This window comes from Ursus arctos, unplaced genomic scaffold, assembly GCF_023065955.2.
Source record: "Ursus arctos isolate Adak ecotype North America unplaced genomic scaffold, UrsArc2.0 scaffold_1, whole genome shotgun sequence".
In the NCBI taxonomy this organism is placed as follows: Eukaryota; Metazoa; Chordata; class Mammalia; order Carnivora; family Ursidae; genus Ursus; species Ursus arctos.
The window spans coordinates 55,245,355-55,269,916 of NW_026622763.1; the positions used below are offsets into that span (position 1 = coordinate 55,245,355).

At 44.6% G+C, this 24,562-nt stretch overlaps 1 protein-coding gene across 1 annotated transcript in view; it reads left to right on the forward strand.

Annotated features, from left to right (window-relative positions):
* Positions 1 to 245: 245 nt before the first annotated feature.
* The window catches only part of LOC113248248 (uncharacterized), a 144,974-nt gene continuing 120,657 nt past the window's right edge, over positions 246 to 24,562 (forward strand). Inside the window, exons 1-4 of the mRNA XM_057315990.1 lie at positions 246 to 284; positions 1,000 to 1,154; positions 12,658 to 13,217; positions 14,790 to 14,873. Coding sequence (XP_057171973.1) covers positions 246 to 284; positions 1,000 to 1,154; positions 12,658 to 13,217; positions 14,790 to 14,873 — 838 coding nt within the window. The remainder of the gene's footprint in view (positions 285 to 999; positions 1,155 to 12,657; positions 13,218 to 14,789; positions 14,874 to 24,562) is intronic.

Genomic DNA, 24,562 nt, shown 5'->3' on the forward strand with positions numbered 1-24,562 from the left:
GGGTCCCACCCACTGAGATGGGGGCATGGAGTAACAGCATGGTGTTGGTATGACATCACTGAGGGTCTTTGGGCCACTGAGGCTACTTTAGTTTTACTCTGAGTGGTCTGGGCAGCTGTTGGGAGGGTTTTGAGCAGAGGAGTGATATGATCCGAATTACTGTTAGCAAGATCACTCTGGGTGATGTGTCGAGAAGATTTTAGTGGAGCGTGGGTGGAAGCAGAAACAATTAGGAGGCCACCGCAATGGTCCAGGCAAGAGATGATAGTGGTTTAGTCCAGATAGTGAGAAGTGGGCAGATTCTAGATATCTTTTGCTTGGTTCTCTGTATCCTTCAAGATCAAACGCCACCTGTTCAGCATGTTACAAAAGGTCCTTTATGATCTGCCTGCCCTGTATCCCTCAGGTGCCCTGGGGGCTTTGTACAGGTTCCTCTGTGTGCCTGGAACCCCCAGCTACTTTCTTCAAGGTGCAACCCAGTGAGCCCCCCATTACCCCCCTTCTTCCTCCAAATCTAGGTTGGCTATGTTCCAGGCTCCCTGTGCTTATCTCCATCCCTCTGCATCACAACTGTCTCTTTACTGATCTGTTTTCCTTCCCCACAGTGGACTGTGAGCGTACTGAGGGAAGGAATAGTGGTGTCCCCCCTCCCCTTTTTAAACAAGTGTTTGGCATGTAAGAGTTGCCCAGTAAATATTGTGTCATAGGTGAGTACATTCATTAACTGGGTTTGACTTTGAACTTCTAATTCTCCAAGCAATAGCCCTAGAGAAGGCTCCTTCTGTGTAGGGACATACATGGACAAAAGCAGGGGTGAGATTTAACTTTCGCACCTGCCACTTCAGGTAGTTTTTGGAGTAAGGCAGGGTTTAAACAAATAAATTTCTAAAAATTACCAGTATAGACAAAAGGAGTAAAGAGTTGGTTAAAAGTTATGGAGTAAAAACAGAAAGAGTGACTATTTACGGAGTGCCTACTCTGAGTCATACTCTCTACTAGCATCTCCGATGCGGAATCAGAGATTGGAGTGGAGACTCACGGGACCCTGTGAAGCCAGCTGAGTGTGCTTTTGAAACAATAAGCTTCCAAGAACTCACCCATCTTCCTGAACAGGCAGAGGCGATGGACATGATGAAGACGGCATTTGAGAAAGTGTAAAATGGTGCAAAGAGCTGGGGGCCCTGTGCCTGTGTTCCATGTGTCACCATATGCTGGTAGGACAAAGCCACCTAGTCTTCTTGGCATCCCCAGCAGGGGGTAGATTGACGGCCGAGTGCCCTGACCAGAATTCAGTTGTACTCTTCACCTCAGTGATTGTATCTCTGTGTCCAACACTTCATCGGCATTGCCTCCTGTTCTCATGCACCTTTTACTCTAGCTGCTGCTGCTAGAATTAGCTTCGTGCTGACCAAGTTGGACAGTGCCTCACCTCAGCTACACCACAGACATCTTACTTCCTGTCCTGAGGGCCCTCTGACAACCCCAGTGAGAGAGATGCCTGTGGAAGCTTATTCACACATGCGACCCGCAGCCCGGAAGTGCAGGAGTGCAGGCCACTCCTGATGGATGTTATGGGAGCTGGAGGAGAGATGCCTCCCCTTCTGTTCCCAGGCAGACAATTCTTAGGTACATTCTTGCAGTTTCTCTGAAGGTCCTGGGGAGGTTGAACTCCAGTCACCCACAGGGTTGACCAGCTAGGAGACATACCTTTCCCTCAGCTTTCCCTCCTGTTTTATTGTCTGCCGTGTCTCACTCCTATTTCCTGGGTTTGTGTCTCCTCCAAAAACAACCCACTGTCCTAGCTTTTTTTTTAAATAATATTTTTTTATTATATTATGTTAGTCACCATACAGTACACCCCCAGTTTTTGATGTAAAGTTCCATGAGTCATCACTTGTGTATAATACCAGTGCACCGTGCAATACCTAGCTTTTGCTTGGAAGTGGCAGTTTGGGGTAAAGGGTCGATGGGGAATCCTGGCTCAGAAACCCATGGTTAGCACTATTCAGTCATCTGGCCATTACGACTCCATCTCGGAGCCAAATGACACATCTGCAGACAAAATTCAGAAAAGCAGCAGTTCAGAGAAAGCAAAATCATCAGAATGGCTCTCAAGCACCATCTGTAACAGGATTTTTTTGCACTAGGTATTCTAGAACTTACCTTCCAACATCAGTAATTCAATCCGTTTCTTTTTTTCCATGATAGGGACACAGGCCGCACTGAGACCACCTTTTCTCAGAAACAAATGACCTCCACCTGAGGGTCCTTGTAAGGCGATCTGCCACCTTATTACCTGATAAATGGCCTTTCACATAAAGATATCGTGGACTCTGCCACCAAGAATATTTTTTAAAAGGATATTTCTCACTGTGAAATATCCTGTGAAGGCAGTTATCACAATTTTGCTATGAGCCATTATAGCAGACAATTGTTCTAGAGTTGAGACAGCATTCTTTTGTCAAGTCTTTCATTTATTAATTTTCAAATGAGGAGAGTTTCAATAATATTAGTATTATGTTTCTAAAATGTAGTATTTTCTCATAGGAATTTTCCTAGGGAATCAGGAATCAGGAAGACATCTTTTATTTTTGTAGTAGATGGCTTTGTGTAAACAAAAAGGGAGGTAGATTCCAGAACTCACAAAAACAAGGCTGCTTTATTATCTGAGTGAATCCTTTTCATTACAAAATGAGCACAGGGGCCAGAACAGCAGCCATAATGTGAAAATGTTCACTAATGTCGTTCATTTATTTATAAAATTAGCCCTCACTTAAAGATCTCTCCCCTTCTTCATGCTAGACTTGCCAATTACTCTGACAAAATAGTAGAAATCTACCGCAAAGTGAAGTTGCAAATCTTGTAAAAGATGTGGGATTTTGTGAAGTTGATAAGGTGATGTTGACAATTGTTTGAATTACACACAAAGCTGCTGACAGATGGGAATGGAAGAAACAGAAAAATTAGCAACAAGTAAGGAAAAAATCAAGAGGAATGATGATGGAATAGTAATTCATCAGAAATGTTTGAAAATCAAATGAGTAAGAGGGCCCTTGGGAAAAGTAATGAAGTTCCAAAATATTTTACTATTTTTATGATAGTAATGGATGTCATAATGAGGTATTTTACTACCATAAATTTGGTAGAAAAATTACGTGAAGAAAATCTCCTATGTGTTTCATTCTTGGTTCTAAAAAGTAATTTATCCAATGATAACCCCCAGTTTAAAATACAATAAAATTAATCTCTTTTAATAATTTTTAGTTTTGCTTTTCAGAGTCAAGTCTCATTCAAACCTTATCCAGGCTCCGACTCTTTACTCTGCATTTTTCAGGTTCTGCTTTACATGGATTCACTTGAAGATTTTCCCCATTACAGATGATTCGGTGTGTTAAATCGTAAAAGCATGGATCAGGTGTTTTGGAACTTGGAAAGCGTTTTCGAGAAACCATCTGCCTTTGTATCCTCACTTTGCAGTTGAACATCTAAGAAATTGGATGACACAGCTGATTGTTAGGGGCACGGCAGGCAGAGAGAAAGGGACAAGGTTCTAAGATGCACGACACCCACGCTGTCCTCCCTACACTATGCTTATGCCACTTTGTCCAACCCCCCCAGCTCCTGTGCATTTGAGATTAATCATACTCGACAGCAGGTCATGTCTATGAAGTTTTTGAAGATCACTGAGAAAAGATGCCATCAAGGATTTAAATATAGTTACTTAACCCTTGATCATTTGTGTTCCTGGATGAGAATGAAAGTGCAGATAATTGAAAATAAAAACTTTGAATGCTTTAGAAATATTTTAGCTCTGTTCTGTTTTATAATATATGACTTATTCTCAAAATTACATTATACTTAATTTTTACTTTGAAAGTTTTGAGATGGCTTTTGGCCAAAAACATTAAAATCCTGACCCAATAATTTAAACCAACAGATAGCTCAGAAAGCATTTATGTTTAGCTTTGTAAAACTTTACAGAATATGACTGGTAGTGAATTTATCTTTTTAAAATATATTTCATTTGGGAAAATGTTAAAATTAGTTTATCTTTCTTGAGTACAAATCACTAATAATGGGTGGTTGAGGAAGTCAGTTTCAAATTAAAATTTTTTCTTAGATAATCCACGGAGCCAAGACTTTGCATATGGATGTTACAGAGTTATTTGGATTCCAAATTCTAAACTTATTTGTTTTCCAGAAACTTTTCAGCCTCAATAGTTTGAGGCTTTTCCGGATTTAGCATTTTTAGGACATCAAGAAAATACTCAAAATTTAGAAAATTTCAGACCATTAAAAATTCTTATTATCAATAAAAAATACAAATAAAAAAGAGCTCATCTTGTTATTCTTCTCATTATACTTCATTCCCTCCCCTCTTTCCTTCTTGCAGTTACAGCTGGGAAACAGGTGGCAGGCACAAAAGTTGCACAAACAAGCAGACACACACACACACACCCTCTCAATGGAGGGACCTGTTGTTGGGGTGTCCAGGGAAGACTTCTGGCTGAGGAGGACGCAGCTGTCAGGTCTCAGTCAGAGCTCTTGTGGCGAGGGAAGGGTTGAAGATATATTAGCCCTGCATGTGTGTCTCACAGCAAGACCTTGGTAAGTCACACATCCTAAGTCGCAACATAGTGGAGCCTTCTCTCAATTCCTATGTTCTTGAATTTTTCTTCAAGTTCCTGGGAGGCAGGAAAGCCCAAATCATTTTGAGCAGGAGAGTGACATGATCAAATTTGAAAGACTGATCTGGCTGCAGTGAGGAGAATGGACATTGTGGGGGTGGGGGTGGGGGTTGGAGGAGTGGGTAGGGAGAGATGCAGGAGGGAGGAGGAGAGTGGGGGTGGAGAGGAAGCAGGGAGACTAATCATTGGCTTCACAGTAGTTCAGGTGAGGGGGTTAGAACTTGGGCTAGAGAAGTGCCCAGATTCCAGAAAAATGGAGCCGAATCGATAGGACATGGTGCTGAATTGGCAGTAGGAAGCAGAGGGAGGTAGCAAGGAAAATCCCTAAATTTCTGGCTGAAACCTCCAGTTGGGTGATGGAGTCATTGGCAGAAACGAGAAAGTTGGAGTAGGTAGAAATTTGTAGGAGAAGATCAAGAGATCTGTTTTGGACATGCTAAGTGCGAGATACCAGTAGAACATTCAGGTAAAAATGTCAAATAGACCACTCGGAGCTCAGAAGAGAGGTGCAGATTGCTTTCAAAGCACCTACACACCTATACATATTTTATCTCATTTAATCATATAACAATCCCTTTATGAAACTGGCAGAGCAGACATTATTATCCTATATTTCATAGATGGGAAAATTGAAATAAAAAGATGTTCAGAGACTTAGCCAAGTTCACGTCCCCAAATTCCAAGGGCATCCTATGGGACATAATCATTTGATCCTGTTCCTCCACCTCTGAGTTTTATTATGTGTTTTAGTCTGATTTAAGGCTTCTTTTCTAGTTTTTTACAGGTGGAGCAAGAAGCAGGCTTTTCCCTCTTTATAGAGAGTCCCAGACTCCACAAGAGCTAAGAAGGCACAAGTGGAACTTATTGCTGTCTCTTGTTTTGAGGTCCAATGGGAAAAGAAAGAGGATGATCACCAGCTCAAAACGGGGGTTCACGGCCATGGATTGCATCAATCCAGACAGGGAGGGCACAGCAGAAATGGTCGTAGAGGTGTAGACTGTGGGCTTTAAAGAAAGCTGGTCCTTCTGTGTCCAGTGGAGGGACAGCTCTACCATGTTCTGGGTGCCAGCAGAGACAACGGCAGACCCATAGACCAAGAGCCTCTCTCATTGCTGTAGGCAGTCCTACAGAGGTCTCGGCTCTCCCTCTTATAGGGCGACCCAGTGTGCTCCCAACTTACTGAGTGTCTGGGCATCCAAGAGTTCAACCACTTAGGCATAAAAACTCACCGGTTCTTTGAAGACATCTAGCTAAAAACCAGTCCCATTTCAAACCTATCTTTGATGCCTATAAGACATCTCTGTTATAATCAAGGTGCAATAGCTTAAACTTTTGAGGGAAAATCAAGTGACAAAAGAAAAAGTCTCATGAAAAGCATTGTTTGCTAAGAGAAACCCAGGCCCCAGGGAGGTGCATGTCTCAGGAACAGTACTAAGGTTCCAGATTCCTCTGTCCCTTCTCTCTAGCCAAATCTCCTCTAGCTTTAACAATTTTCTTTTCTGTGCATATTTGAACGTTCCCTCCTCCTTTCAGCTCCAACATACCTTTTTCTCTTTTTATTAACCTGACATTAAACATGTCTCCCCTCAGCTGCTACACACACTCTATTTTCAGTAGAAGGTGAACGTGGTTGCACTTTGGGTTCATCTGACATCTTGAACTATTTTTCAGATGTTGTGGGGAAAGCCAAACCCTAAATAACTTTAGCTGAACACTTTCTCCTTAATTTCTAGCCTCACGTGTATTTAAAGGGAAATATATTCCACATGTTTCTGATTTCATTTATCCCTAATTCCTCAAGAGGTTGAGACACAGTCGAGGTTCCAGAAGCCTCATGAAACTTTTCCCCCCACTCCGTCAAACACATCTTTCTCAGGCTTAGAAGCCCACTTCAAACCAAGTGTCAATGACTTAATTGTCAGTTTTCTTCTGAAATAGGGCCACTTCAGAAATTACGATCTAAAAAGTGTTCACAGTTTTCTTCCAGTCTCCAATTTCCCAAGTTTTCTTTGGTCTGTGTATTTAGGGCATTAAGAACTGCACACGCATGCAAGATTTTCTTTTGACTTAATCTTTTGGATTTTATTTTTCTCCTGTAGGTTGAGAGCTGAGACAGGGCCTGGGGAACGTGGAGTATAATAAAACTAATTTCGAACAAGATGCTTTCACAATGTCTGGACAGTCAAGGGAGGGCGTTTGTGGCCAGAGAACAGGTGTGAGGACAAGAAGGAGAGTGAGATGTCCTGAGACCACGTGTGCTCCAGAGAGAGAGAGGAGGAGTCCAAGAGGAGAGTGCCGCGGGCAACAGGGGGTGGCAAGGACCGGATCAGGGATAAAACCTAGAAGAGCTGTGCAGTGAGAACGGGAAGCCTGGCACCCAAATCCAAGCACCTGTCTTTTAAGATTACAGGTAATTGTGGCAACAGCAAGGGTCCATTAGTGAAAGTCATTTTTCACCTACCAGTTTATTTTCCCAGCAAAGCAAAAAGCAGGCAGAGAATGTACTCAGAGCTCACATCCTTACAGGTCACTTGGGACTTGGGACATGTGCTGCAAAAAAGTCATAGGAACTAGGTTTTCCTTTTAAAAAGATATTTCTTAAAGAATAAGCAAACTCGAGCAATAGCACTGGATCCACTAGTGAGCCAAACGCCAGCTATTTCAAACACACGAACAATTAAGATGCTGGGGCGGTGGAGTGGGGGCGGACTAAGGAAATTCCAGGGAAAGAAAAGGAGAAGCACTTGAAAATAGGTGGGGTTCATTTCCTCCATGCGTAGAGTTTTCTCCAACCGTTGCCTCCAGGCTCGGTGTTTCTGGTATTAATAATTCACAGGAAAAGGTAATGAAGTCACCCCAGCCTAGTCAGGGATAGAGGTGATTTAGAGCCTGAACCAAGGGCGAACCTTACAGGGAGTTTTCCCACTGGCCTTGTTACGCATCCCCCCGAGACCCTCTCTGCGTTTGTTCTGACTCAAGTGTGGTTTCATTGATGATATAGAATAGATGAATGTTCTGCAAAAGAATTACCACCTCAAGCTTGGGACAGCTGACTATAGATCAATTCTACTTCCACAGCCGATTTCTGTGGCGTGATTATCTGAAGGCAGCTCTTGGCCCAGGTACACAATTAGCAGGGTTAAATGAAGATTTAATGACTCAGGATTCAGTTGTCTACTTTTCAGTATACCTACAGTTTCCAACTAATCATTCTAATGCACCCTACTCGGAAGGGACCATGGCGTCTGGGACCAGTTTTGGGCACGAATCAGATGCTCGAGGGCCAAAGCTGGTGTCCTCCCACAGGGAGTGACTCAGGGGATGAGGGCAGGCAGGGCGGTGGCTGTGTTACTGTACCCAGAATTGCCCTGGGATAGTAAGCGTGCACTTGGCGCCGTAATGAAAGGTCTGCATTTCCGTCCTTACGCGGGCCCCACATGGTAGAAAGAAGGGAATCAAGACCAGAGACCATGCCAGCTGTCCAAAGCAAGCAAGTGAGCTAGGCCGGAAGAGATGGGCTCTGTCAGCCCTCTACGTCTGGCATGTGGCTTATTTCACTGCCCCAGCCCCTTCTTCTGGCTCCTGATACAGAGAAAACCTGCTGCGCTTCCTCTGCGGTAACAGAGCCCTCTTAGTAGAGGGTGACTGCTTTCTCCCACGTGCCCCCGACAATGACAGCACCCCTGTGACAGCACACAGAGCTGTCCCCTCCCTCCCGGCCTCCCTGAGACCCACTGCTGTGCAGCGGCTGGGGCTGACTCTGCTGGAGCCCATGCAGCCTCTGGGTAATGTTACTTGACTTATACATATTTTATTATGTTTGGCTGTTGGTGATGTTTAGATGAAAATTATTTCCAGATTATAATAAAGGCTGCCCTCTATTAAAGGAGTGTGGTTAGATCACTGACCATATTAACATCCTCAAAATTGGGGACTATATATCAAAGCATTGAGGAAGCAGGGGGTTCAAAGGTTGGGGGCAACGCGGGGAACCCAACAACCCACATGTAGTGTTCTTGGCTTAAAGGAACTGCTGAACCTTGGAAAAGATTTATACCACATTTATTATGATGCTGCAACCTCACCAAGGATATAAACCAGTCATTGGCACGCTCTCAAAGAACACATCATTGTAACTCGTTATAACAATACTGCTGTGATATGTGCTCGTAATATTTATAAAGGCTAAGCTATGAAAACAGTACATGCCAACTGTCAGCAGTGATGTATCATTTAAAAAAAAGAGAACGTATACGACATAATGGTTTAAATGAACTCTGTAAAAATATGCTGCTCTGCTGAAGCCGGTTGGCCGTCTGGACCTCCGGTGTCAGGCGCTGCTTTCCAGGATTCGCGGCAGCGTGGCCTCTGGGAGCTCTCTTCCCTTCCTGCAGCTATTTTCAGAAATCCCGCAGTGTTCTTAGCAAACCTCACCCGATCCTGTATCTGGTTACTTAGTGCCTAGCAGAGTGCTTTGCTAAGAATGCTTGCAATCGATATATGTGGGCCAATTTCGTTTTTATACAAATGTGGGATACTTGTTGGCCAGCCAGAAGGTGGGGCAGATCGTTTTGCTTCCTTGCGGAAAGAAAAGTGATGGGGCCATCTCGAAGGGGCGCCCATGCGGTCTGGCTGATGATTCGGCTCCTGACTTGGGGCCGGCTCTGGGAAGATACTCAAGGAGCTTTTCAGAAACCAGCGTGACGTGAGGAACCAACAATTTCCCACTGAGATGGCTATTGGACAGCTGAAACCGCAGCAGCAACCACGGGAGCAAGGAAGAGAAGAAACATTTAATCGTCGAACCGGGAACTAACCGTGGGGGATTGACTTCTGAAGGGTGGGCAAGGTGCTTAGTCCATAAATTATTCTATCTAGTAAAAAGCCAAAATAGTTGGCAAAATCCCTGCCGTCACTACAGAAGGGAGGCAGGAGGGGAAGGAGGGGGGTGGCAGGGAGAGAAGAGAGTGACCGCTCAGTAAAGTCTGAGCTCTGAACATGTGGGCACAGACAGAACTTCTCGTAATTAGAGGATCAGCAATAAAACGCCGAAGGGAACCGTCCCCTAATGAGGAAGAAGGTCAACGAGGCAGACACATTTCCTTTGGCCAGTCTGTGCTAAGGTTCAAAACAGATATGGAGGTAGTTAAGAGACCAACCACGGACGAAATCTAGCTGGTATTATTTGGAGCTTTAGCTACATTTATGAACACATGCTTATCCACGTAAATGATCTCTTTAGAGAGCTATATATTATGTCTTCTACAGCGCAGGTTTATTTGTCTCCCCTAAACCTTTATTCTTTTTCTTAACCATGAAAGGTCTTGAGTTAAAAACAACTTATGGTATTTTGAAGAAGCAGTTCCTAAATGATTTGGCGTCGATCGACACTTACAGTCACAATACTCTGTCCAGCTTTATTAGCTGCTCTTACGGAACGATGACAGGGCCATTCCTGCTGTATAGAGCCACGAGCCTTAGGAGCAAGAGTCACACAGAGGAGATGCAAATGTACCTAGCCGGGCAGTGAGGTAAGGGAGTGAAGGAAGGGGTAAGAGACAAAGAGTGGGACCCGGAGACCCTGCCAGCAGGCTGGGGCTGTGGTCAGTGTGAGAACATGGCAGGAGGGGGAGGGAAACCACTTAGGGAGGTGGCCGACCAAGGAGATCAGAGGGCTCAGAGAACATATTTCACAGGCTTGTTCTGGAGGGTTTAGCTATGGTGATAGCCTTGCTGGCTTCTGGCTGATTAGAATGCAATGACCCGGTGACCCCTACTTTCGGCAAGGTACCATTGCATTACAGAACTCCTGGAGAAATTTCCACTCTTGCCAGAGGCCTCAGCAGGGAAGGAAGCTGGGATTCGTGCTTTAAGAACTCTGCAAGTTAAGACGTTGTCTAGGAATGTCCATGTCACTCTGGAGAAAGAAGGGCCCTGTTTCTCACGAAGCAATCATTTCTGGAAGCTGACTTGCTTTCTCCATGCTCTATCAATCTGCCACCTTTTAGGAGAACTAAATCTAGTCCAAACATTTTTATAATGCTATTTGATAGTCTGAAACCAAGTTATATTTTATCAGACCCACATTGTCATAGTTCCAACAGAGAGGCTAAAGAACTGCCCTCTAAACATGAAGTTTAAAAAAACTTGTGTTCCTCATTAGCCACAGACTTTAAATTTCACCGTTGGAACTTCCTCAACTTAGACAAATGTTAGGTGAAATAGCCTTAATCATGGACATTCTCGCAACTGTTAAAATTTGATGTGCACACTGAGAAATGTTTTCACCACAAAGTTGGATTTGCGTCTCTCTGTTGTACTCAAACCCCAAAACTTACGCAACTGTGATAAAAAGACAAAATGTGAATAAAGAATTAAGTGCTCTGAAAAATCAGCTATCTCCTGCAGGGATTTGGTACTGAAAACCCAAGGATTCTAAAGTCTAAGACGCTGGGGCCCCTAGGTGGCTCAGTTGGTTCAGTGGCTAGCTCTGGATTTTGGCTCAGGTTATGATCTCAGGGTCCTGGGATTGAGCCCCCCACCCCCCTCGGGCTCCACACTCAGCAGGGAGTCTGCATGAGGATTCTTTCTCTCCCTCTCCCTCTGCTCCTCCCTCCACTCACCCTCTCTCTCTAAAATAAATAAAATAAATCTTAAAAAAAAAAAAATAAAGTCTATGAGTCTTTTCTGAGTGCAGGAAAACGATTTCCTCTTGAACAGCAAATCATCTCATCCATAGGTCTCCCTGGTTGATTTCCGTACTGGGTCTCAGAGGTGATGTTGCTTTCTCACTTAAGGAGCATTAACTATTTTAGATGTGACCTCATATAACAGTAAATAATCAACACTGGACATAAAAAATTTAGAAATGGAGATTCAGCTGGAGAAAATGCTATCCTCCTGCATTTTCTTCTTTTAAAAATTTGTATTTCATGTTCTTCATCCCATGATAGCATCATACATTTAAATAAGGAATGTTCCTTGGCATATTTCTCAACAGAGATAACTCTTTTAATTTTAGAGCTGGAAGAGACCTTGATCCAATCCTTCAATTTCACGAATGAGGAAAAGAAGATCAAGTGACTCACCCATGCTCATATGAAAGAAATGGTTTATTTTAGGAGTTAAGGGGCTCAACTTCAATGAAATGAGCTAGCCAAACACCTGCTCCATTTCCTATTGTACCCTGAGTGGAGTTTAAATTTCGAAGCCAGTGTTTAGACTTGAGTGACCACACTTCTATTTTTTCTCCTCCACTGCCAGACTATGAGAAGTCGATCTGAAAATGTTCTTAATGACCTTCATTCCCAGGATCATATTCAGTCTTTCCCTCTTGTTGTCATCAGCAGATAGGTCACTCAGTCCAGAATTGGCCCTGGCTGCAGAAAGACTCAGGCGTTACAATTCTATAGGAATACCAGGCAGTCCGGCCGAAATGGAGAGGAAGAAAGCATTACAAGAGAAGAAAGTGGCCAGGTCCAAGGAACTTGTTCAGCGTTGCTAGCTGCGGAAAAACTATGTTCGTATCACTTTTCCAGAGCCTTCGATCATGGAATCTCTTCTGGGGACAGCCTGACCCTCCACAGATAAGCTACTGGAACTCTCTGAGGGAAGTTTTGGCTCCTTTTCTAGGAAGGAGGATCCCTGAGAAGACCCGTGCATATTTGTCACGTTAGCTGTACCTACAGACCCATCTGTCTGGTATTGAAATGAGCAGCCCACTCTTCCCTACCAGTTCGCAAGCACCCCACGGCAGGGCCCCTGTGAAGGACAGTGCTCTCCCAGGGGACAGCGTTCAGCTTTGACTCGGGTTGAGCTGTCCTCTCTCCTCTGGCTCTCTAGTTCTAGTCTCCCTCCCTCCTTCTCTTGTACCCGCGCGCGCGCGCGCGCGCGCACACACACACACACACACACACACACACACAGCCCCACCCCTGCTCTCTCCCCCTCCCGCTCGCGCTCTCCCCAGGCTTTGTCTGGCGGCTCCTGCCCGCTCCGTCTGCACCTCCCCCCCCCACCCCCGCCCTGGGCGTCCCGGTCCCCAGGCCCTGGGCGCGCAGGGGGACGTCGCGGCGCAGCAGGCCTGGGGGACTGGACCGCGTCGAAGGCCGGATGTGTGGGACGGGGCGAGACCGAGGCGCACAGCCCCAGACAGTGCGAGTCCCCGCCGACAAGACCGTAGGCGACTCCGACCGCCAAAGACGCGGGTCATTCCCACTGCAGAGGCCCGAGCGCGTCGGCCCGCCCTCCCCGCCCGCACTCCCCGGCGCCGCCGCGCGAACAAAGGCCGGCGGCGGGCTCGGGGCGCTCCCCCTAGCGGCCGCTCCTCCCGCGGCGGCCCCGGCGCGGCCTTCCAGGGCTTGCTCGGCCTCCCGAGAACGCCCTCGCCACGCAGCCGGCCGGACGTGTGGCCGGCGCTGCGCCTTCCCTCTCTGGCCCTCCCAGGCGGTGCCCGTTTTGACGTACTTGTGATCCAGGCAGAAAAGAAGCCTTCACAAGCCCACGTATTTTCCTCAGTGAGACAAAGAAGTAAGTGAGTCCCCTCACTTGGAGGGCGAGGAGGGGTTCAGAGTGCGCCCTGCCGTCCTCGGGTTTGGGCGCCGCTGGTGGAGGCTTACTTCGCCATTTATCTGCTCCAGCTGGAAGCGGGGGCTCAAAGAAAACCCTTGACAATTTTTCTGGAAGTGTGTACGGATCTACTGGATGGGGGGACGGATTCCGCGCTTGTCAGAGCGCACTGAGAGCCAAAGAAACCATAATGAAAAAAATCAAAACACAGAACACACACACAAAATCCTACCACCCAGTAGCCGCCAGTAAAACGCTGACCACTTTTGTCAACCCCAGTGCGCAGCCTGTCGTGGCTAGCAAGGGGAGGGCTCGCGGAGGGTTCAGAAATTGTCCTGAGCCACATGGGGGTGTCAGTCTCCGGGGTTATCGGATGTGCTCCCCAGGAACCCCTGGCGGAGGAAGGGCAGAACCTCCATCCGAGGGGTTCTGGCGTGTGAAAATGACTCAACTAGTTTGGGGGTGAACTGGAAAGTGTGCAGCCCAGATGGAAGGTTTAAGATCCATTCTGCCTGACACAGCTGGGGTCTCCAAGTTGCCTTTGGATTGAGCCGGGCCACACCCACAGCTGCAGCCGAGCAGTGCTATTTGAAACTCCCCCAGGGCCAACTGCTGTGAAAAGAACAGTTTATTACACAAAATAAAACAAAATGCCAGCTCATCTTTACAGTTTCACGGTCTGCCTTGGGGAGAAGAAAAGGAGTTTTAGTTTTCACCCCTTGTGCATCAAGTCTTGGGGCCAATTCTGGGAAGATCTGGAAAGTTCTCCGTCATGCTGTTGACTCACTGACCATGGGCCTAGCATTGCAGTCAATTGCTTCTCTTTGTGGGAAATGGGGAGAATGACATTTGCTATGGGGCTGTTATAGAGTGCCCTGGCCATAAGGCTAGATTCAGGTGATATGCTTAATATATTATAACCATTTTTCTCTATCATTTCAAACAAAGGTGAAGTCGGGCCACTTGTTTGACCTAAATCCAACTTTAGGAAGTTCATTCCACTGGACTCCTGTTTTTCAAAAGCAAACTTTGAAAGAAACAGATGAATCTGAAAGGCTGTATAAAATTGGGATATTGAGGCAAATATTGAAGTTTTTCTCCTCCAAATACAACACAGACGAGAGACAGTGAAAGAATCTTGTCGAATGAAGCATCAGAACAATTGGAGTAAAGATGAAAATTCTCTCCCCATAATATTTGGCATATGGGCTAAATACTTCTTATTTAGTGTTAAGAGGAAAGCAGCCCCCTTGTCCCTTTATTATCTCTCAGGCCCCTACTATACTGAATTAGACTCTTTGAGCCTAGAAAAACAACTAGTTTGCACTCTACACAGGAGAATCCAGCCTGAGACCACTATGAGAGCATTTCTATGGTACTGAAGCGTCTGAAAGAAACATGAACTAAGTTGATCAACCAGATGTTTTGTCTACACAATACTAAGCTTTAAGATATTTCCCCTATATGTGGGTACTTGGTGTCATATAGATGAAACACTTGGATGGATAATTGAGTTTTTTTCTCTTTGTTCAGATATTTGTGATATACTGAAACAGCTGAAGAAGTATTCCGTTCAAAGTTCAGAGGGAGGAAACAGAGAAGCAGGAGACAAGAGAGGTAAATAAAAGCAAGAACCAGGACCTCCACCGGCCTCGGTGGGGTCACAGCCTTCTGGGTGCACAAGCAGAGGGCACTTTTTATGAAGAAAAAGGCACACTTCCTAATGACAGCAACCCCATGCCAGAACATGTGACTTTGTTGTCAGAGCATGGGTGAGGTTTCAGCCTCCATTCTTCCCTCAGCTCAAGGCTTTTGTGCAGTGTGCTAACCATGCAACAGTACTTAGTAGCCTTGGAAAATCATCAAAGGGAGTAGGAGAAATGTTTAGTATTAAGGAACAAGTGAATATGAAGAAAGGGATAGAGTTTTACTCTGCTCACAGGCTTGCCCAGTGAATGGGCACAGTACAGAGGGCACTTCTGTTAATGTCAATTTTGGCCCAACCAGGAAAATATTTGCCCCCCCCACTCCCCCACCCCCGCTTTTTTTGGCATGTAAGAGTCCTGTTTGTTTGTTTGTTTATTAATTAATTAATTAATTTATTTATTTATTACTTTCAAGTTAAGGAAAGACTTGCTATTAATTCCAGTCGTGTATTTACTGCCTTTTCTGTTTGGTGCTGTGTCTGTCAAGTTTTCACTTCCCTGGAATTTTAACTCCCATCTCCCTCCCCACTCTACTCTCCCGTCTGCAACACAAATGCCTTTTATAAAATTTTTGCTAGTTTAATTAGCGCATGAATTCATTTTGATTGATGAATTGATGTGGCTTATTGGCATGAAGATTTTCCTTCCCTCCCAGCACTGTATGTAATAGAAACGGCTTGTGTGGGGGTGACACCTGCTTTGATGCTGCAGACACTCTGTTTGATGCGGAAAGGCCGGCCATTCAGCTGTGATTCTCTAGTCTCTGGGGAGATATTTTTTCATAGCTGTTGGTGGAGTGCGGGAAGGCTGGTGGTGAGTAGGAGGAGAGAGTGGTGTGGAAACTGATGGCTGAGTAACAGCATAGCTAAGAATTTAATGTTTATATTTTATTGGACTGATTTTGAAATAGTCATTGTTCACACCCTGGACCCAGGAGGAAAGGAGACCTTGACTTTCTGCCATCAGTAGTAAGGCATTGTGAATTAGTGCAGCGAGTTGAAAATTTCCAATGCCTCTTGCCAAAGAATTAAGCTGAAATTAGCACACAGTTGGTAACAATTTGATTTCTGGTCTCACTTTAATCAGTGAGGATTAATGGTTAAAATTTTTATTTCTAATCTCGCTTTAGCCTGACTAACAAAAGCTGTCACTTTCATGAAAACTGCTAAATGAAGAGGGATTTATAAGCTCTCTGAGAGAATAAAAGCTAAAGTGCTAAGGCCCACTTTTCAGACCATAAAATTTTCAAATTCCCCCAATAGTCCCTCACATACTGCTAGAAGAGCTGACTGCTGCTGGGCTCAGTAATGTTTATTGCTGGACAAAGGTGGTGGAAGAACTTGAGTGCATTCTTAATGACTTCAAAACTCCAGATGAAATGCAGTAATCTTCCCGGGGAAAATGAATGTTACAGAGCAGAGTGGGAAGTGGGATTTTAATTGTAAATGGAGCATTCCTCGGAGTATTTAATATATTCATATATATATATAATATATACACCCCCTTTTCCGTTTCCTGTTCTCACCTGAGCTAGACCTTCCTGTTACCTCCCCTGCCATTTGGGTTCACAGCAAATTTGTACAACTGGTGGAGTCTGTCCTCACTCTACTAAGATTTTCCCTGAGTTTCCTTTGAACGGTTTCTCATTGACTCCCACCCCCAATAGACTCTCACTGCAGACCCTCATCCAGACTTTACCCTGTCTCAGAACCTCACTTCCCACCAAAATCAAGTGTGGTTACAAATCTTTATGCACTCATTTCTCACTTTTTCATTTTGAGTGTCTTGAGGGCAGAGTTTGTGCCCTCACTTAACCATTTGTGCCACTGTGCCCCAAGTGTCTTGTATGCTACAGGCATGCTCAAGTCAGTTCCGGTGCAGTGCCGGGGTGCTGGGGAGGGGATTTTCGCATCACATGAGTGGTGGGACCAGATGGTCTTCAGAGTGCCTTCCACTCCCCAGTTGGACGATACTAAAGCCTTACCAGAAGGGGCAGCTGGCTTCTTCACTCCTTTTCTCTAGTTTGGTCAAAAATAAATATGAGCCTTTTCTCCAAGGTTTAATTATCTTCTAATAAATACAATCCTTAATGACTGGGCTGCTCCCAAAGATTATACTACGGAATGAATACCTCTTTGAATAATGGGCTGGGCAATAAGAATGCATTCTCCCAACGTGAAAATCCAAGAACCATCAGCTCTCACAACTCTTTGTTTTTCTAGTGATAATTAATTCTTTTTCTCTTATCAAAATGAGTCCAGTATCAATTATTTTGGAGGGCTTCCCTCCACCTCTAACGAATTACAGTGGTCCTGGCTCATGGTGGCCTTAATCCTTCCAATGAGCCTTCTGCTAAATGGGGTGCTATTCAGCATTGTCAGGCAGTCCTGGTCAGGGCAGCCCACAGAGCTGCCCTCACAGCTTTCCCTCACCCACCTCAGGCTAGCCATGGGGCACTGTGTCAGCTCTCTAGGTCATGGTCCTTACCATCTGTCCACTACTTGGTCTCCCTGCAGGAGTGGGTCACATCCGCCTCCTCTAACCCTTGGGTTCCTTCCCCATCTTGGACAGTCTAACTCGTCTTCTCTATGATCCCTAGACAAGAAAAGCCTCCCTATTTTTTCTTAATTCTTACAGCAGAGAAAGACACAACCGTATTAACTAACTCTCCTCATCCAGGAGGAGAGACTGCGTCGACCCTTCATTTCTACTGAAATAAATCTATCTGTATCTATCTATCTATTCCTCTGTCTACCGTCTATCTCCATGTCTCCATCTCCGTATCTATCTTAGGTTGATTGAGTATTGGCCTGTAACTTCCTGTTGGAAACACACTCCTAGTCCACCTTCTCCAGTGGTACCATACATGCGTTGCCTGGGTTTGCATGTGATTGTATGGAGCAGAAACTCGACTACAGTGGCCTAATACCAAACGGGGTTTATTTTCCTCGTGTAATAAAAATTCCCAGGATAGGCAGTTTAGGACTGGTGCTGTTGCTCCATGTCATCACTCATGCTCTCTCTTCCTATGCTTAGTGTGCTCCTTTCATCTATGTGATTTAAAGTTGGCTGCTTCCAGGCAGGAAGAAGCGAGTCAAGCAGATCCTTTCTCTTCATGAAGCTTTGCCTTTTTACTTAGAAATAGGAGTCTTTCCTAGGGATCTTGCTCGTATCTGTGATCAGAACCATGAGCCCTGGTTATATGGGAAGCTGAGTAGATACGTTAATTTTCCAGCCCTTCTAGCAGAGGAAATGGAGGGAGAAGTTAAGGGATGGAGTGGGTACTGAGTAAGCCATTCTATAGTCCCTGTCAAAATGCATGACTTGTCCTACATTATTTAGAAAAAGAAAAAAAGAAAAATCCTTTGTGTCAGTGTGTGACTATGACTAAAGAGACAGATGCCTACCCAAAGAGTACAGCTGGTGTCATCTTTGAATTAAATGATGTCAATAAAGATTGACAGCGGAAGCTGTCATAGCCAAGGCACAGACAGTTGGAAGGGGGTCCTTCCAGGAAGATGGCTACGGTCAAAACCACTGTTTACAAAGGCAGGGGCGACATGAAAGCTCTAAGCTGCGGTGAGTTTGTATATTGCCCTGGGCCTCGCAGTGGGGAAGTAGAATGGGGAGACACCCGTGGGAGAACGGCGGGCGCGCCCGTCACAAAGACCCTGCGCAGTGGCTGCACACTGGAATCAGTTGGGAAACTTTTTAAAAGACACGCACTCCTGGAACCCACCCCCAGAGATTCTGATTTAATTGACCCAGGATGTGGGCAGGGTATCAGGATAATTTAAAACTCCCCAGTTAAGAGTCCAATGCATACTCTGTTATATTGTTCTGAAACACAGTACCCCACCTTCCTCAGAGCCGTGCTCGCTCAGTCGGACCTTGGCCTGATGCCGTAGCGCACGGTGCCGGGTGAACCTGGCTGCGGGAACTCTGGTTGCCTCTGCAGCAGCCGCGCTGTCGGGCACCAGCCTGCATCCTCTTCATGAGATGCTGCAGGAAAAGTGCTTCCAGCTCTCAGTTTCAGGAAATGTGATTCTCTGGAACATTTGGTTTGTTTTTGTCTTGTTGACATGCTGAATCTTATAAATGACTCTGTTTCCCCTCTTTATTTTGGCTCCGAGGAAGCTTGGGAGCAACTCTATATTACCATATGGTGTACATTCCTCTCTGCTGATATCACTCTTGGAGTTAGTATTTTCTCATCTAAAAATTTTATTCAGGCTCCCTCAAGTTTTAAGAATAGTTTCCTATTCTATTTCTTTAAGCTGTCTCCAGTCTTTGGTAGAATGAGGCAGAGGATTAAAAGAAGTAAAATCAACCCCCCCCCCTAAAAAAAGCCTAAATCCCTCACCACCATCCAAGCAAAACCCATTTCATCCTTCTACTTGCAATTTTCCCAACATTTGAATGTTTAAAATTTTATGTCTTTTTGTCTTCAAAGTTATATTTGAAATTTATTTTAATCTAGTTTTATCTGTGTAAAACTGTTCTGCATTGGAATTTGGGTGGTAGTATCCTGAAGAGTAATTTATTCCTGGGTCTCCACCCTCAATGAATGGCCTTAATTCTTCATGGAGTACTTTGCTTTTGGAATTTAAAGATATTAAGATTTAGGGACTTTGTTATTCTATTTACATTAGCAGAGCCACTCAGCAGGTAGTGTAGTGGGTGCTGTTAGAGAATGGCTGTATTTGTATCTTTGCCTCCCATAGCTTCCTCCTGGCTTTATTGTTTGAGGGGTTGTTTTGAACGAAAAGGAAAGCAGCTGCTGTAGCAGTTCATGGTGAGACAGAGAACCAGAAAGCAGTCCTGATTTCATTTCACGAAGACAGCACTTAAGCTTTGATTTTCACTGTTGTCCAGTATCAGTTATACCAGACATGCTTTAGATAGCTACAACCCATTTGTAAGTCACTTATTTTGTACATTATGGCCTAATGTCTGGCAGAGTGTTTCCAAGTTGCCTATTATCATAAAAGTTAAGAACTCTGACAGAGATATTAGGAATCATAATGATACAATATTTATGAGGCAAACTACCAGGTAATATCTAGTGATGGAAAAATAGCTAGCAAGCATTTTCAAAATAAGTTTGCTATTAGTCAGCCATTGTTAACTAATGTAGAGTTAGAAACAAATCAGATGTCCAGGATTAATAAATAAGCCCTTGTTATGCATCTTTGGGGAGCACACTTGACCTTTCTGGATTCCGGAGGCCAAGGAGGACAGTTAAAATGACATGGGTATTTTAAGGTTCAACTAAGAAGGCAGAGTATTGAATTCATGGTTTAGTATTCTGAATTAAAAAGGATAATTAAGAACAGATGCCAGATTCTTCTACTGTTGACTTAGGTGCTAATTGGAATATGGCCCCGAGAGGAGGTAGCCTTCCTAGAGCAGACCACAGGATCCCTTGCATCTCTTATCTCTTTTTAAAGACATTGGCAAGTAAGTAAAGGACAGATGTGGACAGAATGGAGGCATTCTATCTTTTTCCCTCCCCGCCTCTCAGCTACCATCTCTCAGCTCCTCGGCCCAACCTCCCAAATCTCTCAGCTACCATCATTTATATGCATTTTGGGGAGGAGGGCACTAGGGGTGGAAAATTTGGTGTCTGTGCTTCCTTGCCCAACTCTTCTTCTTTTTTTAATCCTAGAAGACTCTGGAAGGCAGAAATTTGCAATAGTAAATGTTGGCCTTCAAGGTATGAAATCATGCTGTGAAAATTGTAGAGGTCTCCACACTACAGCATTGACCATGGCCTTTGTGTAAATTAGATTCCTAGCTTTCAGGGCAGGGATTGTTTCTTGCAGAATTTTGCCCACCCCTGTCGTCATCTCTGGTAAGCAGCAATATTTGTTCCAAGTACTGCTGCTTTCCATTGCCTGAGAGTTCTGTCAAGAGGAAAAACAATAATTGTTACACTGAAGTTACTGCATTTTTTGTGACACTAGCAAAATGACTTGCCTTATAATCAAAACTAAGAAGGGAAAGAGACCCTTTACAATCTGAGATCCTACCCAGCTCCAAATAAAATTTTTCAATTGCAATGTGATGTCCCAATAGTAATTTAGTAGCAAAATCTCTTCGAGATTTTTCCATTGCATTTCCCCCCCACTATGTACCAAGGGAATGTAGAGAGATTTCAACTCAAGAGAACTCCTCTGCTCAGGCTCCATCCTCTTGCCTCTTGTCTTGCCTGGTACTGCAGGTTTCTAGGTTTTATATATTAAAGAACCCAGGAGCTCAGGGTTTCCAGCAAGGTTGTCTAGATGGATAAATGTGCAGACCGCCCCTCTCTTCTTCCTCCCTGCTGGGTTAGTTCTGTCTCAGGCCACACATTACTCTGCTAGTCACCAAGACTTGTCCCAGCCCCTGGACAACCCAAGCCTCCTTTTGGACATATGGAACCAGCAGGGGACAAGATTGCCACTCAGCTTCCCTGGCTTCATTAGGAAACACGCTGTGTACGGTGTGAGGCTTGAAGAACTGCAGGGTGTGCGTTCATTACTAAAGAGGAGAAAACTACACCAGTCTCTGAAGCAGTCAGATGATTTCTCTCGTGCAGGTATTTGCACAGGATGCTGCCTGGACATCTCTGATGGCATGAGAGTAGCAACAACCAATAGACACACCCCGAAACCCACGGTCCCTTTGGATTTAGCTTGAATACCCTGGGGATTTTTAGGTATGAAGAAATGTGCTTTCTAGGGCAGACAATGAGCCCAACCACCAGTGTTTCTGGAGCATCGGAATCTATTTCCCAGGCACTGTGGCATAGTAGTTGTGAATGTGGACTTGGAACCAGATGTGGTAAATGTGAATCCTGGAACTGGGAGGTGGGGTCAAACTACGTGAAGGAGGGAGGAGCAGCTCCCTGAAGAAAAACTGAGGTGCCCCAGAAAGGAAGAAGTAGCAGTTCCGGAGTAGGTCAGCTCTCCCACATTCTCGCGCTGTAAACCTGAGCCTCTTATAGAGCCGCTATGCACATCGGCCACTACACAGCGTTAGTAGTACCTTTTGGTGTGTGTTCGTGAAAGGACTCAATGAGGTTGAGTTGTAAAAATGCATTTAAAGTACTTAGGATATAGCAGGCTCTCAATAAAAGGGAATTGGAAAAAAGTAGATCTGCCATATCTTTCTCTCTCTCTTCATATTAGACATTTTCTAAGGTTCTTTGGACTCGGCTTCCCTCTTTCCATCACTCCCTGAGCCACTGAGGTCTCCTGAACTCAACATAAAGAACCCCTTCCAGTTACAGCTTTGAATCTGGCTAAGGAATGAAATTATTTTTTTGTATGCGTTTATTGTTGTGGTTATGATTACTATTAATTTGCCATCAAAAGAAAGTGCATCCTTAATGAGTCAGTCTGCATCTCATCTCCACATTTCCAAATCAAAGCCCTGAAACGCACAATGCAGCTTGCTGGGGAAGCAGCCTTTTGAGTTTTGTTCGTGTAACTTATGCAAGAAAATGTTCTCCATGATCTGCCTCCCTAATAATTCTTAAGGGTTGAACTTATGCTCGGATGGTTACATCTGGTTCTATAGTTAACAAATAGGTCAGAAGGAAAAGGAGGAGTGAAAAAAGCCATCCAGGCCCCCGTCCCTCGTTTTTTTCCTCAGTGTGAAGTCATTTGCTTTTCTTTCTAGCCCGTACCAAGTCCTCAGAAGTTGCGCCAGGCAGATGGTGAGGTTATAGCTTGGGCAAAATGTGTTCTAATGTTATCAGCTTTAAAGGAGCACAAGGAGCAGAGAGGAAAGATGGTTTGTGGTATTTTTGTTTATTAAATTTGATGGTTGGATTATGACATTTATATTTATTAAATGTACGGAATCTCATCCATCACTGTTGACAGTAGAACATGTCCTCTGCGGTTGGCATAGCTGTCTTTTCCTGCAAGGAGATCTAACATTCATTCTTACTTGGGAGACTAAGAAGAGGTGGAGAAAAAAGAAGATCCGCCCTTTTCAGTGCCACCACCCTGGGGAAATGGGAGTATGAGATAAGTGTTATTGTGTTTGATTCTGTCATGTTAAGATGCATTTTCCTTGTTTGGGTCGTGAGCCGGTTTGATGCTGCAGTGGAGGAAACCCTTAGTGGCGTGGGAGCAGCATAGCCAGTGAACCCAATGCAGGAAAAATACATAGAAAGAGGGCTCTCAGCTTTGCTCCATTAAAATCCTGGCATCAGCACAGGTTGAAAAAAATGTCGCAAGGGCTTTGTCTAGTGGCTAGAGCACATTAGCAGCCAGGCGTCTTCATTCCGTTCTGGATTTTATTACCTACCAGATGTGGGCTTCTTGGATATTTTATTAGAGCACCAGGTGAGCTGATGAAAGGACAGCACTCCGACTGCCTTCCAAATGACTCCTGGTTCACTTGAGTTTTGTTTACATGTAGGAGGAGACAGGAGCTGGCAAGGCTTAGAAACAAGAAGGCACTGTCACCCACACAGTGCCTCAGTAGGTCTGAAGGGGAAGGAGATGGTATGCTTGCTTAAGGCCTACAGATCTTTTCCAGAGTATTACTTAAAGATGTTTTTACAGCCAATGTGCAAATGAATGAGACACATGGGTTCAATCTCTTCAGCCACATATGATTCCAAAAGTAAAAGGTTCATTTAGGTTTGAGCAATCCCAGTACATTTGGAAACCAGTTAACCCAACATGTTGCCTGCACAGCCTGGAAATCTTTGAATTATAGGTATTTAAGATACTAACCTGGAGAAGAGATTAAGTCTTTTTCCTTTCCCCCATTCCACCCCCTGGTCTCACTTTTCGGGCTAATGTCGCGTTCTAACTCCAACCGATAGTGTCCTAGGTGACCTTTCTGATGCAGGCCCATCTGTACTTGCTGTGTCTAAGAAAGATTTCAAGCAGTAGCAAGCATTTACATAGACTTCACACAGATTTTGACTGTAGGGTATATCCCTTCTCTTTGGTTGACGTAGGACCTGGGAAATAGTTTACAAGAGTACCATATATTAATCTCATTCTTTTTTAAATCAGGAAAATAACTGTTCATAAGTATTATCAGTCATTAATAGAGCATCTTTTGGGTATAACTCTCACCTGTGTATTATGGAGGCTATTAAACAACGGTAAATGTCAGTTTATCTCTAGAGAGTTTAAACAAAACATATGAAAAGCCAGACCTCTACAAAGAGGCATAATTTCCTGCTAGATTGTGTGTGTGTGTGTGTGTGTGTGTGTGTGCGCGTGCATGTGCGCGCGCATCTGATTACATAAATGGACTGTAAACATTTCCAGGGGTGGGAAAGAGTGCAGGTCCTGGGTGTTAACAAGGCAGAGGTCATGAGTGCACTCCCCACATGGACCACTTGGCTCTGCTCCATCCCACTGCCACAGAGGGCCCCTCGGAGTGGGAGCTGTGATCCCTCTGACTATTCTGCAGTTCACGTGAGTGAAGCCAGGGCTCATTTATGGAGGGGGGCAGCTACCCTAAGTCTTTTCTGTTTCTTTCTTGAATAAAAGCAATACTATACAAGATATAATTTTAATTGCACACAATATAATTCTCATCTGCTGCTTGGATGAAGGGAGTGAATATTTGTGAGCACATACT